We start from the raw sequence: 14119 nt of genomic DNA, 5'->3' as shown, positions 1-14119 counted from the left end.
GGTCTTGGCCATTGTGGAGAGGTTGGAGTCTGTTTGATTGAGTGTGTGGACAGGTGTCTTTTATACACGTAACGAGTTCAAACAGGTGCAATTAATACAGGTAATGTGTGGAGAACAGGAGGGCTTCTTAAAGAAAAACTAACAGGTCTGTGAGAGCTGGAATTCTTACTGGTTGGTAGGTGATCAAATACTTATGTCATGCAATAAAATGAAAATTAATTACTTAAAAATTATACAATGTGATTTTCTGGATTTTTGTTTTAGATTCCGTCTCTCACAGTTGAAGTGTACCTATGATACAAATAACAGACCTCTACATGCTTTGTAAGGAGGAAAACCTGCAAAATCGGCAGTGTATCAAATACTTGCTCTCTCCACTGTATTCCCATTCACAGCTAGTGCAGGCCTGACAGGATGCTCTTTGTACCCCGGCCCACCTGGCTCCTGTCTCTCTGACCTCATTGGGAATGCTTTTCTGCATATCACCTTCACTGTCTTTGGCTGCAGCCAGCTAGAAAGAGACCAAACTTCCCCACATTCTCATCCTGTCCTCTCTCTCTCTTGCTCTCTCTCTCTCCCTCATTCTTTACTTTCCTTACTATCTCTCGCTCGTTCTTTAGCATCTCTGGATCGACTTCTTTCTCTCTGTTAACTTAGTGTTGCTCTTATCCCTTCCCTGGCGGTCAGTGTTGACACAGGATTATATGATTTAATGTCGTCAAATGCATTTTAACCTCCCTCTGTCATAGATTAGCCTCTGTCATGGGTTCAGGGGTCAGACTTAGCTAGTAGGGGCCATGAGTGGTCTAGCAATGTTTAAATCCGACCAACTGTCCTTCTAACGCACTCTCCTAACTTTACTTCCACTCTGTCACGGTCTCTGTCCAATTAACATAAAAAATATAACAACTAAAAATATATAAAAAGTAGCTCGTCACAACATCTTGGCATTTTTTCTTTGAACAGTTTTGCTTTGTGCTGTCCCTAGGTTCCTCTTGCATGCAGGTCAACTCATGGAGTTGTCACAGGTCATTTATTTACGGGTATGCATTTCTTTTGCAACATGCAGGCGCGGAGTGCTGAGGTCCCCGAGCTGAGCACCGAGCCCCTCCTGCGCTCCTGCAGCAGCACGGCCAGCATGAAGGTCAAGAACGTCAAGAAGTGAGTGGGTCGACTGACCGAGTAGACTTAGCCCGCCGCATGCCTTCCGAAACGGCCATATCTCACATCTGCTGCACATCTCTCTTGCACTCTACTCTGATTTCCTCTCTCCCCCCTCTCTTTCTCTCTATCTCCCTCTGACTTTGACCCCACTCGATCTCTCCTTTCACCGGTCTCACTCCACCTTTGTGTCTTCTCCACCTTTGTGTCTTCTCCACCCTTGTCTTATCTCCATTCTCTGTCTCGATCAACAGTCACCTTCTTTCTAGCTCCTAGCCAACTTTGCAGTTTTGTTATTTGTTACATTATTTGATCAGAACATTTCTAGTATTGGACGTTAGATTGTAGGTCACTGACCAGAAATTCAACCAGAAATTCGACTTCCCTGACCTGAATCCTTTGGACTCCCCGAGGCAGTCCCATTCATCCTGGGTGCTATACCAAAACGTTGATGCCGCATTAGAGTGAGGAGAAGTGGGGTCCTAGTCGGGCTCAGGCAGCGAGCAAACCATCCACAGCTTCCGAGTATATTACTCGCTAACGTTTAGTTCCTGGACAGCAAAGTAGACGAGCTCAGAGCGAGGATCTCCTTTCAGAGAGACATAAGAGACTGTAATATACTCTATTTTACAGAATCATGGCGCTCTCCGGATATATTGTTCCTGTCCATACAGCCAGCGGGGTTCTCAGTTCATCGCACGGATCCGAATTAAGAGAACTCTGTTCTCGCCTCAAACAATAGCATGGTATTTTTTCACTGTAATAGCTACTGTAATTGGACACAGCATGTTAGATTAACAAGAATTTACGCTTTCTGCCCATTTAAGACATGTCTATGTCCTGGAAAGTTGGCTGTTATATACAACGTCATTCTAGTTACATTTGTGCACGTTAGCAACAAGTGTCCCGGTTTAGGGACACCCATTCCGTAGAGGTCCAAAAAAAAATATATGTACCCTAGGCCTACTGGTAGCATGAATTTTTATCATCCCACAACTGTCCAAGAGTCTTTGGGCTAATTCATTCTCGACAAGCTGACCAATAGAATTGGTTACCTTTTCTACTATTGGTGATAGTAGCTTGACATAGGGAAAAGCTTAGCCCCCTATAAGCCTAACAGTTGTGACTGTCAGTGAAAAGTAGAGTCCCAGTCAGGCATATATTTCATTATTCAATCGTGGGAAAACGTTGTTTGGAAAGCATATGGCTATTTCTGTAAAAAATAAGTCAATGAAAAGACTGTAATCTGTGTGCCAGGTCTAAATCAGTCCCTGAATGGAGGGGAACAATGAAAACAAGCAGTGAGTTTAAGGGGTCTAGACACACCATTTACACCACTGTATCAGTGGCAGTCAGTGCCGTTTAAAAAAACGTCTAGTAGGGGGCAGCATTTGGAATTTTGGATGAAAAGCATGCCCAAATTCAACTGCCTGCTACTCATCCCCTGAAGTCAAGATATGCATATTATTAGTAGATTTGGATAGACAACACACTGAAGTTTCTAAAACTGTTTGAGTCATGTCTGTGAGTATAACAGAACTTATGTAGCAGGCGAAACCCCGAGGACAAACCGTTCAGATTTTTTTTTTTGAGGTCACTCTTTTCAATGAGTTTTCATTGGGAATCCGGATTTCTAAGGGACCGTCTTGCAGTTCCTACCGCTTCCACTGGATGTCACCAGTTTTTAGAAGAGGTTATTCCTTTGTGTAATGAAGTACGGCCATCTTGAACAAGGGTCACTTCATGTGTACCGTTTGATAGAGGCGTGTGACCAGATAGCTAGCGTCAGTTTTTCTTCCTGTATTGAACACAGATCATTCCGTCTTCATTTTTATCGATTATTTACTTTAAGAAATACCTAAAGTTGTATTACAAAAGTAGTTTGAAATGTTTTGTAGTCACGTTGCGCAAGTTGGAACCGGTGTTTTTCTGGATCAAACGCGCCAAATAAATGGCCATTTTGGATATATATGAACGGAATTAATCGAACAAAAGGGCCATTTGTGATGTTTATGGGACATATTGGAGTGCCAACAGAAGAAGCTGTTGAGCCTTTTGGACCTAGACTTGGCCTAGACTTGGCACCTCTTATATAGGTCCTGGATGGCAAGAAGCTTGGCCACAGTGATGTATTGGGCCGTACACACTACCCTCTGTAGTGCTTTACGGTCAGATGCTGTGCAGTTGCCATACCAGACAGTGATGCAACCGGTCAGGATGCTCTCGATGGTGCCGCTGTCTGACTTTTAGAGGATCTGGGGACCCATGACAAATCTTTTCAGTCTCCTGAGGTGGAAAAGGTGTTGTTGTGCCTTCTTCACGACTGTCATGGTGTGTTTGGACCATGATAGTTGGTGAGGTGGACACCAAGGAACTTGAAAGTCTCGACCTGCTCCACTACAGCCCTGTCGATATTTCCTGTAATCCACAATCATCTCCTTTGTCTTGCTCACATTGAGGGAGAGGTTGTTGTCTTGGCACCACACTGCAAGGTCTCCACACTGCACTGCAAGGCCTGTAAGGAGGAGGTCAGTCTCATCGTTGTCGGTGATCAGGCCTACCACTGTTGTCGTCAACAAATTTAATGATGGTGTTGGAGTCGTGCTTTTTTTTCCCTCTGGGAAAATGCTGGTAGAAATGAGGTAAAACGGATATAACGTTGCCTGCATTAAAGTCCCGGCTACTAGGAGCTCCGCTTCTGGATGAGCTTTTTCTTGTTTGCTTATGGCCTAATACCGCTCGTTGAGTGCAGTCTTAGTGCCAGCATCGGTTTTTGGTGGTAAATAGATGGCTAAGAATAATATAGATGAGAACTGTCTTGGTAGATAGTGTGGTCTACAGCTTATCATGAGGTACTCTACGTCAGGCGAGCAATACCTCAAGAGTTCTTTAATATTAGACATTGCACACCAGCTGCTATTGACAAATAGACCCCCCCGCCCGTCGACTTTCCGGACGTAGCTGCTCTGTCCTGCTTTGTGCAATATACGACTGATTGTTGTCCTATGGACAGAGTCTCCCACCTCAGCTGTAGATCTCTGCAGTTCATCCAGAGTGATCATGGGCCTCTTGGCTGCATCTCTGATCAGTCTTCTCCTTGTATGAGCTGAAAGTTTAGAGGGACGGCCAGGTCTTGGTAGATTTGCAGTGGTCTGATACTCCTTCCATTTCAATATTATCGCTTGCACAGTGCTCCTTGAGATGTTTAAAGCTTGGGAAATCTTTTTGTATCCAAATCCGGCTTTAAACTTCTTCACAACAGTATCTCGGACCTGCCTGGTGTGTTCCTTGTTCTTCATGATGCTCTCTGCGCTTTTAACGGACCTCTGAGACTATCACAGTGCAGGTGCATTTATACGGAGACTTGATTACACACAGGTGGATTGTATTTATCATCATTAGTCATTTAGGTCAACATTGGATCATTCAGAGATCCTCACTGAACTTCTGGAGAGAGTTTGCTGCACTGAAAGTAAAGGGGCTGAATAATTTTGCACGCCCAATTTTTCAGTTTTTTATTTGTTAAAAAAGTTTGAAATATCCAATAAATGTCGTTACACTTCATGATTGTGTCCCACTTGTTGTTGATTCTTCACAAAAAAATACAGTTTTATATCTTTATGTTTGAAGCCTGAAATGTGGCAAAAGGTTGCAAAGTTCAAGGGGGCCGAATACTTTCGCAAGGCACTGTAGCTAATATAACTAACGTGTTAGTAAACCCGCTACAATCATGCAGTAATGTTTGTGTACAGTAAACAGTTACACCGGCGGGCCCCGGTGGCAATAAATTAATAATACCAAAAGCTTATCTTGACTTGGAAGAGTTTCTGTGTTGGGTTGGAAGTCATAGCCAGCTAGCTAACATAGCATCCCTCTGGTTGAGCAGGGTGTCTCAGTTGGCTAAACTAGCTAGCTGCATTTGCTAGCTAAGTAAGACAAAGTGGGAAAAAAACGACTCTGTCTCTCTTGCTTCTCCTTCATTTTGGAATAAATTAATTTGTTCAAAACTGTTCAACTATTGTCTATCTCTCTTTTGAGTCAACTACTCAACACATTTTACACTGCAGTGCTAGCAAGCTGTAGCTTATGCTTTCAGTACTAGATTCATTCTCTGATCCTTTGATTGGGTGGACAACATGTCAGTTCATGCTGCAAGAGCTCTGATAGGCTGGAGGACGTCCTCCGGAAGTTGTCATAATTACTTTGTAAGTCTATGGAAGGGGGTGAGAACCATGAGCATACTAGGTTTTGTATTGAAGTCATTGTACCCAGAGGAGGACGGAAGCTAGCTGTCCTCAGACTACACCATGGTGCTACCCTACAGAGTGCTGTTGAGGCTACTGTAGACCTTCTTTGCAAAATAGTGTTTTAATCAGTTATTTGGTGACGTGAATATATGAATATAGTTTTATCTAAAAATTATTACTTTAAATGTTTTGGGCCTCCACTGTACTGTGTATATATCTATTTATATTCTGGAGTTGTTCTGATATTGCTCGTTCTCATGTCTTCATTTCTTGTTCTTGAAGTTTTTTGGGGGGGGGATTGTGTATGTATTTTGTTTTGGTAGATATTGCTGCATTGTTGGCGCTAGAAACATAAGCATTTCGCTGCACCTGCGATAACATCTACGAAACTGTGTGCGTGACCAATACATTTTTATTTGATTTCATCTCTACCTCTCACTCTCTCGTTATGTTTCTCAGACCTGGCCCTTTCTCTCCCTCACTCGCTTAAATGTTTCAGTTTCTATCTAGTTTTGCCCTCTTCCACCACCCTCCTCTCTTGTATCATCTGTTTTCTTCTTCTCCATCCCCCCACCTAGGGCTGTGGTGGTCATAATATTTTGCTAGCCTGTATGAAGAAAATGTATTTCAGAAGAACAGAATATGAGTTGGCCAACTGTAGGCCTATGGTATCAACTACATTTTTATTTGTCTCATGCGCCGAATACAGGTGTAGACCTTACAGTGAAATGCTTACTTACAAGCACTTAACCAACAATGCAGGTTTAAGAAAATACCTATATAAAAAGAGAGAAAAGTAAGAGATAAGAATAACAAATAATTAAAGAGCAGCAGTAAATGACAATGGTGGGGCTATATACCGGTGTTGAGGTAATATGTGCATGTAGGTAGAGTTATTAAAGTGACTATGCATAGATAATAACAGAGTAGCAGCCTAATGCAAATAGTCTGGGTAGCCATTTGATTAGCTGTTCAGGAGTCTTATGGCTTGGGGGTAGAATATATTTGGAAGCCTCTTGGAAAAATTCACATTTCTTATATTAAGCAAAACAGACAGCACATTACATTTTTTTTTTACAATTTTACAGATAGCCAGGGGCACACTCCAACACTCATACATAATTTAAAAACAAAGCATTTTTGGTTAGGGAGTCCGCCAGATCAGAGGCAGTCAGGATGACCAGGGAGGTTCTCTTGATAAATGTGTGAATTGGACCATGTTCCTGTCCTGTTAAGCATTTCAAATGTAACTAGTACTTTTGGGTATAAGGGAAAATGTATGGAGTAAAATGTACATAATTTTTTTTAGGAATGTAGTGGAGGAAAAGTTGTGAAAAATATAACGTGAAGTACAGATATCCCCACAAAAATGTATGTAGTGCTTTAAAGTATTTTGACTAAAGTACTTTACACGACAGCCATTATTAAATGGGCGGGGGAATAAAGACTTGTCATCTGTATGCACTCGAATACCAAATGGAGGCTTAACCTCTGGTCTGTTTTGTAGGCTACTTCGGTTTTATAGCAGAGCATGTGCTTTATGAGCAGCAGAGAAATACATATAAGAACACTTACCTCAGTCCATGCATCAACCACTGTTTGAGGAGCATGCTCTCACTGCCTGACTGTTGATATTCCGTCCAAACTCTGTATGCAATGGGCGCTCAACCAAGTGAAATAATTGTTTCTCAACGAGACATACACTATGCAGTGCATTTGGGAAGTATTCAGACCCCTTGACTTTTTCAACATTTTGTTACGTTACAGCCTTATTCTAAAATGGATTAAACAAAACATGTCCTTGAGCAATCTACACACAATAGCCCATAATGACAAAAAAAATTGAAATATATTATTTACGTAACTATTCAGACCCTTTGCTTTGAGACTTGAAATTGATCTCAGGTGGACCAGTTTCCATTGATTATCCTCAATGTTTCTACTACTTGATTGGAGTCCACCTGTGTTAAATTCAATTGATTGGGCATGATTTTGAAAGGCACACACCTGTCTATATAAGGTCCCACAGTTGACAGTGCATGTCAGAGCAAAAACCAAGCCATGAGGTCAAAGGAATGGTCCGTAGAGCTCCGACACAGGATTGTGTCGAGGCACAGATCTGGGGAAGGGTACCAAACCATGTCTGCAGCATTGAAGGTCCCCAAGAACACAATGACCTCCATTCTTAAATCGAGGAAGTTTGGATCCACCAAGACTCTTCCTAGAGCTGGCCACCCAGTCACATTGAGCAATAGAACACAATGGTCACTCTGACAGAGCTCCAGAGTTCCTTTGTAGGGATGAGAGAACCTTTCAGAAGGGTAACCATCTCTGTAGCACTCCACCAATCAGGCCTTTATGGTAGAGTAGCCAGACGGAAGCCACTCCTCAGTAAAAGGCACATGACAGCCCGCTTGGAGTTTGCCAAAAGGCACCCAAAGACTATCAGACCATGAGAAACAAGATTCTCTGGTCTGATGAAACCAAGATTGAACTCTTTTGCCTGAATGCAAGCGTTACATCTGGAGGAAACCTGGCACCATCCCCTACGGTGAAACATGGTGGCAGCATCATGCTGTGGGGATGTTTTTCAGTGGCAGGGACTGAGAGACTAGTCTGGATATAGGCAAAGAAGAACAGAGCAAAGTACAGAGATCCTCGATTTAAAAAATAAAACCTGCTCCAGAGTGCTCACGACCTCAGATTGGGTCGAAGGTTCACCTTCCAACAGGACAACGACCCTAAGCACACAGCCAAGACCATGCATGTGTGGTTTTGGGGCAAGTCTCTGTCCTTGAGTGGCCCAGCGAGAGCCCGGACTTGAACCCGATCTAACATCTCTGGAGAGACCTGAAGTTAGCTGTACATCAACTCCCCCTGTCCAACCCGACAGAGCTTGAGAGGATCTGCAGAGAAGAATGGGAGAAACTCCCCAAATACGGGTCTACCAAGCTTGTAGCGTCATACCCAAGACGACTCGATGCTGTAATCACTGCCAATGGTGTTTCAACAAAGTACTGAGTAAAGTCCCTGAATACTTATATAAATGTGATATTTCAGTTTTTATTTATAATAAATTAGCAAAAATATCTCTGTTTTTGCTTTGTCATTATGGGGTATTGTGTATAGATTGAGTAAAAAAAGTGATTTAATCGATTTTAAAATAAGGCTGTAACGTAACAAAATGTGGAACAAGTCATGGGGTCTGAATACTTTAGTATGTCGCTATATATACAAAAGCATGTGGACGCTCCTTCAAATTAGTGGATTCGGCTGTTTCAGCCACGCCCATTGCTGACAGGTGAATAAAATTGAGCACACAGCCATGGAATCTCTATAGACAAACAATGGCAGTAGAATGGCCTTACTGAAGAGCTCAGTAACTTTCAGCGTGGCACCCGTTGTAGGATGCCACGTTTCCAACAAGTCAGTTTGTCAAATTTCTACCCCGGTAGGGCTGCCCCGGTCAACTCTAAGTGATGTCATTGTGAAGTGGAAATGTCTGTGATCAACAACGGCTCAGTTCTTAAGTGTTAGACCACACAAGCTCACAGAATGGAACCGCGGATTGCTGAAACGCGTAGCGCGTAAACATTGTCTTACCTCGGTTGTAAAACTCGCTACCGAGTTCCAAACTGCCTTTGTAAGCAACGTCAGCACAATAACTTTGTCGGGAGCTTCATGAAATGGGTTTCTATGGCCAAGGGGCTGCACACACGCCTAAGATCACCATACGCAATGCCAAGTGTTGGTTGGAGTAGTGTAAATCTCGTTGCCTTTGGAAACACTTTCTCTGGAGTGATGAATCACGCTTCACCATCTGGCAGTCCAACGGACGAGTCTGGGTTTGGCGGATGCCAGGAGAACGCTACCTGCCCAAATGCAATTGTGCCAACTGTAAAGTGTGGTGGAGGAGGAAAAGTTGTCTAGTGCTGTTTTTCATGGTTCGGACTAAGCCTCTTAGTTCTAGTGAAGGGAAATCTTAACACTACAGCATACAGCGACATTCTAGACGATTCTGTGCTTCCTACTTTGTGGTAACAGTTTGAGGAAAGCTCTCTTCTGTTTCAGCATGACAAAGCCGCCGTGCACAAGGCAAGGTCCGTATAAAAATGGTTTGTCAATCGGTGTGGAAGAACTTAACTGGCCATAGAGCTCTTTAGGACCTGATGGTAGTTAGCAAGTTGGGTTCTACCAAAGCATGACCAGAGGGCATAAAAGGAGATGACCGTGACTCAACGGTCATGTGGAATTATACTGCGGTCATGAGTGCCGGTGTGGCAGTAATAGTCATCGCAACAGCCCGTCCCCCACCCCCTTTGCACTCTGACCTCAACCCCATCAAACACTTTTGGGATGAATTGGAATGCTGACTGTGAGCCAGGCCAAATCGCCCAACATCAGTGCCCGACCTCACTAATGCTCTACTTGTTATAGTAGTAAAAGGGGGACCAACTCCGTATTAGTGCCAATGATTTTGGAATGAGATGTTCGCCGAGCATGTGCCCACATACTTTTGGTCATGTAGTGTGTTTCGCTAAACTGTTGGCATCCCGTTTGCTCGCTCCAGATAGGAATAAAGGAGAGAGAGGGGAGATGGAAACGCGCATCGTGGTGAGATATTCTGTAGAGTTAAAGGTAATGTGTCTCCAGGCCCAATTACTATTCAAACAAATATAAATTCACTTTCTGAATGCTAACTGTAAGCCACCCTGCACAGTCAATGAACCAACAGCATCGCCTATGGCTATACGTTCTTTTTCCAAGCTCATGGATAGAAATGTTGACTCGCAGCATAAGGTAACCCAGTCCATCCAGTATCCATAATAATGCAGTTCACGCTCAACGGCGATTCTTCAAATAATATAATCATTTGAGAGTACATGCTAGACCAATTATGTACCAATGACATCTTAAATCTTTTTTGTTTTATGTTTTTCAAAATATGCAGTAGGCAATGTATTGTATAATGGCACAATCATCATTTTTATATTTTTGGGGCCTGGGCTCATAAGCCTATACATAATCGCTAATATGCGTATGGCTGTTTTGAATGAATCGCTGTCTATTTCATTGTGTTATGTTTTGAAACCACCCGCTGTTGAACTTCTTTCTTCAAATTGATCATCACAGTGAGGTTAGTTTTAAATATATGATAGGACTACAGTTTTGATTAGATTTTTTGATTGCCTTTGCATTGATGTCAGAGCGGTTAGAGGGACAATAGAGCCCTGGATACCAGTCCATTAGGACCTGATGGTAGTTAGCAAGTTGGGTTCTACCAAAGCATGACCAGAGGGCATAAAAGGAGATGACCGTGACTCAACGGTCATGTGGAATTATACTGAGGTCATGACTGCTATTGTGGCAGTAATAAGGTCATCGCAACAGCCCGTCCCCCACCCCCTTTACACGCTTCATTCTCTGTCAGGCCCTTAGGCCTGGCTTCGTCCTAACCACTGTCTGTCTCTCTTTCAGATTGTCCTTTACCAAAGGCCACTTCCCCAAGCTGGCCGAGTGCGCCCACTTCCACTACGAGAACGTGGACTTTGGCGCCATCCAGGTAAGCAAGCACTTAGCGGGGCACTATGATGCTGCAATGTTGTTCAAAAATGGTGAACCATCTGGTGTGTCAAGGTACCTACATTGATTGTGATATGATATATTTATATTGGAATGAAAACTGTGGAGTTGTTTTGAGTGGAATATCTCTGTATAGCCCAGTGCTAAACTTTACTGGTTACATAGTTCATGAAGGCATTTTGCCAGTGGTATTAGGTGGTTGTGATTTGCCCGTAAATCTTCTAAACATTGTTGACAATACTGAAAAAATGGTAGGAGAGCCCTAGCTGTGTGGCTGTATTGAGCATGTTGTGTGTGTCTGTGTGGAATCCTGCTGGACCCCTGTAGCAGAAGAGGCCTCTGGCTCAAGGAGAAATGGAAGGGATGTTAAGTGTAATTAACATGCCTCACCAATGAGCAGCACCAGCTGTTGTTGCTTTCTCCCCTCCCCACCAAAACATGACATTAACAGGCCTTCTTGTACGCCATGACTCCTTTACTGGCTTCCTCTCTCCTTGCCTCCTCTTTTCTTGTCTCCTCTCTTCCTCTCTCCAACTTTAGCATTGAGGTCATTTTTCTTCCATTGCCTAGTAATGTATTGTAGATGATTTTTAGTGCTAAAGATCTTTATGCTTTTGGGAAACTCACCCCTGATGTGAAAGAACCGGAGAAGTGGAAGCAAATTCCCCCAGCGCTGATGAAGTAGGACAGCTAAGATGTTGTCTCTCCTTTGTCAGCACGTTGTTACAGGCAGACCCTGTGTTAATAGTTGGCTATTTAGCCTATGTTTTCCGGTGGGTTGTACTCTGTCAACCAAGCATTTATCCTTACAAAATCTGACATTGGTTTCTGTTTACTATACTGTATGCAAGGCTATCCAGCATCCATTCTAAACTGAGAATAGGAGGCAAGCAACCCGAGCGGCAAGTAATACAAATCTCCTAATCCAAGTCTTTATATCAGAACGTTTATCTACGTGGCAAAAATCAACACACATTTGCATGGTTAGCATGAGAGGCATTTCCCCCAGTCACATCTGCACTGTTTACCCAATGGATATTACATCATAAATCCGCTATACGTAATGCTGTATTCCCACTTCTGCCGACTCCTTTCTCTACTGAGTGCTTCTCCATATGGTGAAAGGAGAGGTTTATTATCTGAGCCTGGCCCAATGGCTCCCTCCCTGTGCAGACTGAGGAGACACACACACACACACACACAGAAGGGGCTGCAATGCCACCAGGGAACCCAGAGCTCCACTGTTGTGGCGCTAGAGAGGATTAAGGCTGTCGGATAATGGAACGCTCACATACACACACAGATCATGATGCACGCACTCACGCACACGTCGGCAGGAAAACTAGCGGTTCGGCGAATTTGGCCGGTAACCGAAAGGTTGTTGGTTTGAATCCCCGCGCCGACTAGGTGAAAATCTACCAATGTGCCCTTCAGCAAAGCACTTAACCCTAAATGCTCCTGTAAGTAGCGCTGGATAAGAGCATCTGCTAAATTACTAAAATGTACAATTATAGACAATAGAGCTGCAAGAACTGGAAGAGGACCAGAACATTCTGAATCCTGTTATGATAATATTTCAGAAGTAGCACGGAAACTCATCCCCTCGTTTGTGATTAATGTTGATGTAGTTCTTCTCCACGTCCAGTAGAGGTCAGCATTGTCTCAGAATTAACGCAGATAGACTCCAGGAAGATGATGTAGCATCGTGGTGGGCAGAATCCTGCGTTGACTTTCCACTTTCTCTCCACCAGGAGGCTCCACTAACCAGCACAATCACATCGTGATACGACAAAAATAATTAGCATCATTCTAAATCACCATTGGCTGAAGAACAAGTGTTCCACACTGTTTCCCTGTCCATACAGATCCTATACATTCAGTGATTTTATATGCAATCCTATGCTTCTGCCATTCTCAGATGGCATGTTTGGCTGTTGGTTTCCCAGCTGGGTTTCGTTGACTCTATGCTGGCTCTGTTCCTCTGTGGCTGTTTGCTGCATTTCAGCCTGCCTCGTGGTGGTTTTAGGACTGCTTTGTAATTATGGCTCCTTTTTGTATTACTTCCCTGGCCTGCATGTTTTCTGTATTGGTTTCTTCAGGGATGGCCTGTATGCCAATGTTTCCTCTCCCTGTGGACAGTCACACTGTCGTGTGTAACTGAAGCCTGCTGCCATCTTCACTGTTAGGACAGACAGAAACCCTATGCGAAGACCCGGGGAGAAAAGGCCTTCCTTCCTTCCTTTTGTTCTTCACATATCTTGAAGTATCTCTGATCTGAAAATATCTCTGATCTGAAATGAACATGATTTATTCAAAGAAAGAGGATGCTTTTTATTCACACAGGGCTTTTTGTCCTGTTTTCACCAAAGACCACACTAGATCAGTGGTTGTTGGAGGAAAGGACAGGGGGAGAGGAAGGAACCTTTTGGAGTGAGGAGAATGATTTGGGAATAGAAGCTTATTGATTGAAAAACTCTGATGTATGGGGAATCATTGAAGACAGGCTGGCTTTTGACAGCAATCTCTTAATTGGTAATGATTCTGTAAAGGCCAGTAAGATAATGCATTTCCACCCGACAAAGATTTTTTGTAGTTCAGCCAAGAGGGTTTTTGGTAACTGTCACTGTCTGTGCACATAGACCTGTGTGCCCCTATAGGTACAGCTTGAATGGGATACACTGGCCCCAGTTTCCCCTTTATCTAGAATTTAGACTTGAAGCTCCAGTAGGTTCAAACCAAATAGTTAATCTTTATTCTAACCTAATATCAGACAGTGACTGAGCAGCAGGCTTCATAGAAAGCCAGCCATTTAAATTTCCGCCCATCAATTGGTCTCGTAAGCAGTTTAGTATTGACACTTTCATGTCACCCACAGACAGACATGTCAGCCTCTCTCTCAGATATTAGGCTACTTAAAGTGGTCCCCGTCTGTTCAGTGGGGGTTACCTAGTCTTTGTCGGCTTTTATTGGTTAGTCTCACCTAAATACACTATATACAAAAGTATGTGGACACTCCTTCAAATTAGTGGATTCGGCTGTTTCAGCCACTCCCATTTCTGAAAAGTGTATAAAATCGAGCACACCGCCATGCAATCTCCATAGACAAACGTTGGGAGTATAATGGCCTT

General features: G+C 43.3%; 1 protein-coding gene across 7 annotated transcripts in view; it reads left to right on the top strand.

Annotated features, from left to right (window-relative positions):
• Positions 1-14119, top strand: part of arhgap32b (Rho GTPase activating protein 32b) — a 237908-nt gene that overhangs the window by 124294 nt on the left and 99495 nt on the right. For all 7 annotated transcript variants that reach the window (XR_016485083.1, XM_021623785.3, XM_021623784.3 and 4 more), the window contains 2 exons: positions 1070-1161; positions 10887-10971. Coding sequence is in view for 6 of the 7 variants with exons in the window: in XM_021623785.3 (XP_021479460.3) it covers positions 1070-1161; positions 10887-10971 (177 nt within the window). In the remaining variant the exon portion in view is untranslated. The remainder of the gene's footprint in view (positions 1-1069; positions 1162-10886; positions 10972-14119) is intronic.

This window comes from Oncorhynchus mykiss, chromosome 12 (genome assembly GCF_057628025.1).
Source record: "Oncorhynchus mykiss isolate SJ-2025 chromosome 12, ASM5762802v1, whole genome shotgun sequence".
Taxonomy (NCBI): domain Eukaryota; kingdom Metazoa; phylum Chordata; class Actinopteri; order Salmoniformes; family Salmonidae; genus Oncorhynchus; species Oncorhynchus mykiss.
This window is presented reverse-complemented; position numbering and strand designations above follow the sequence as displayed.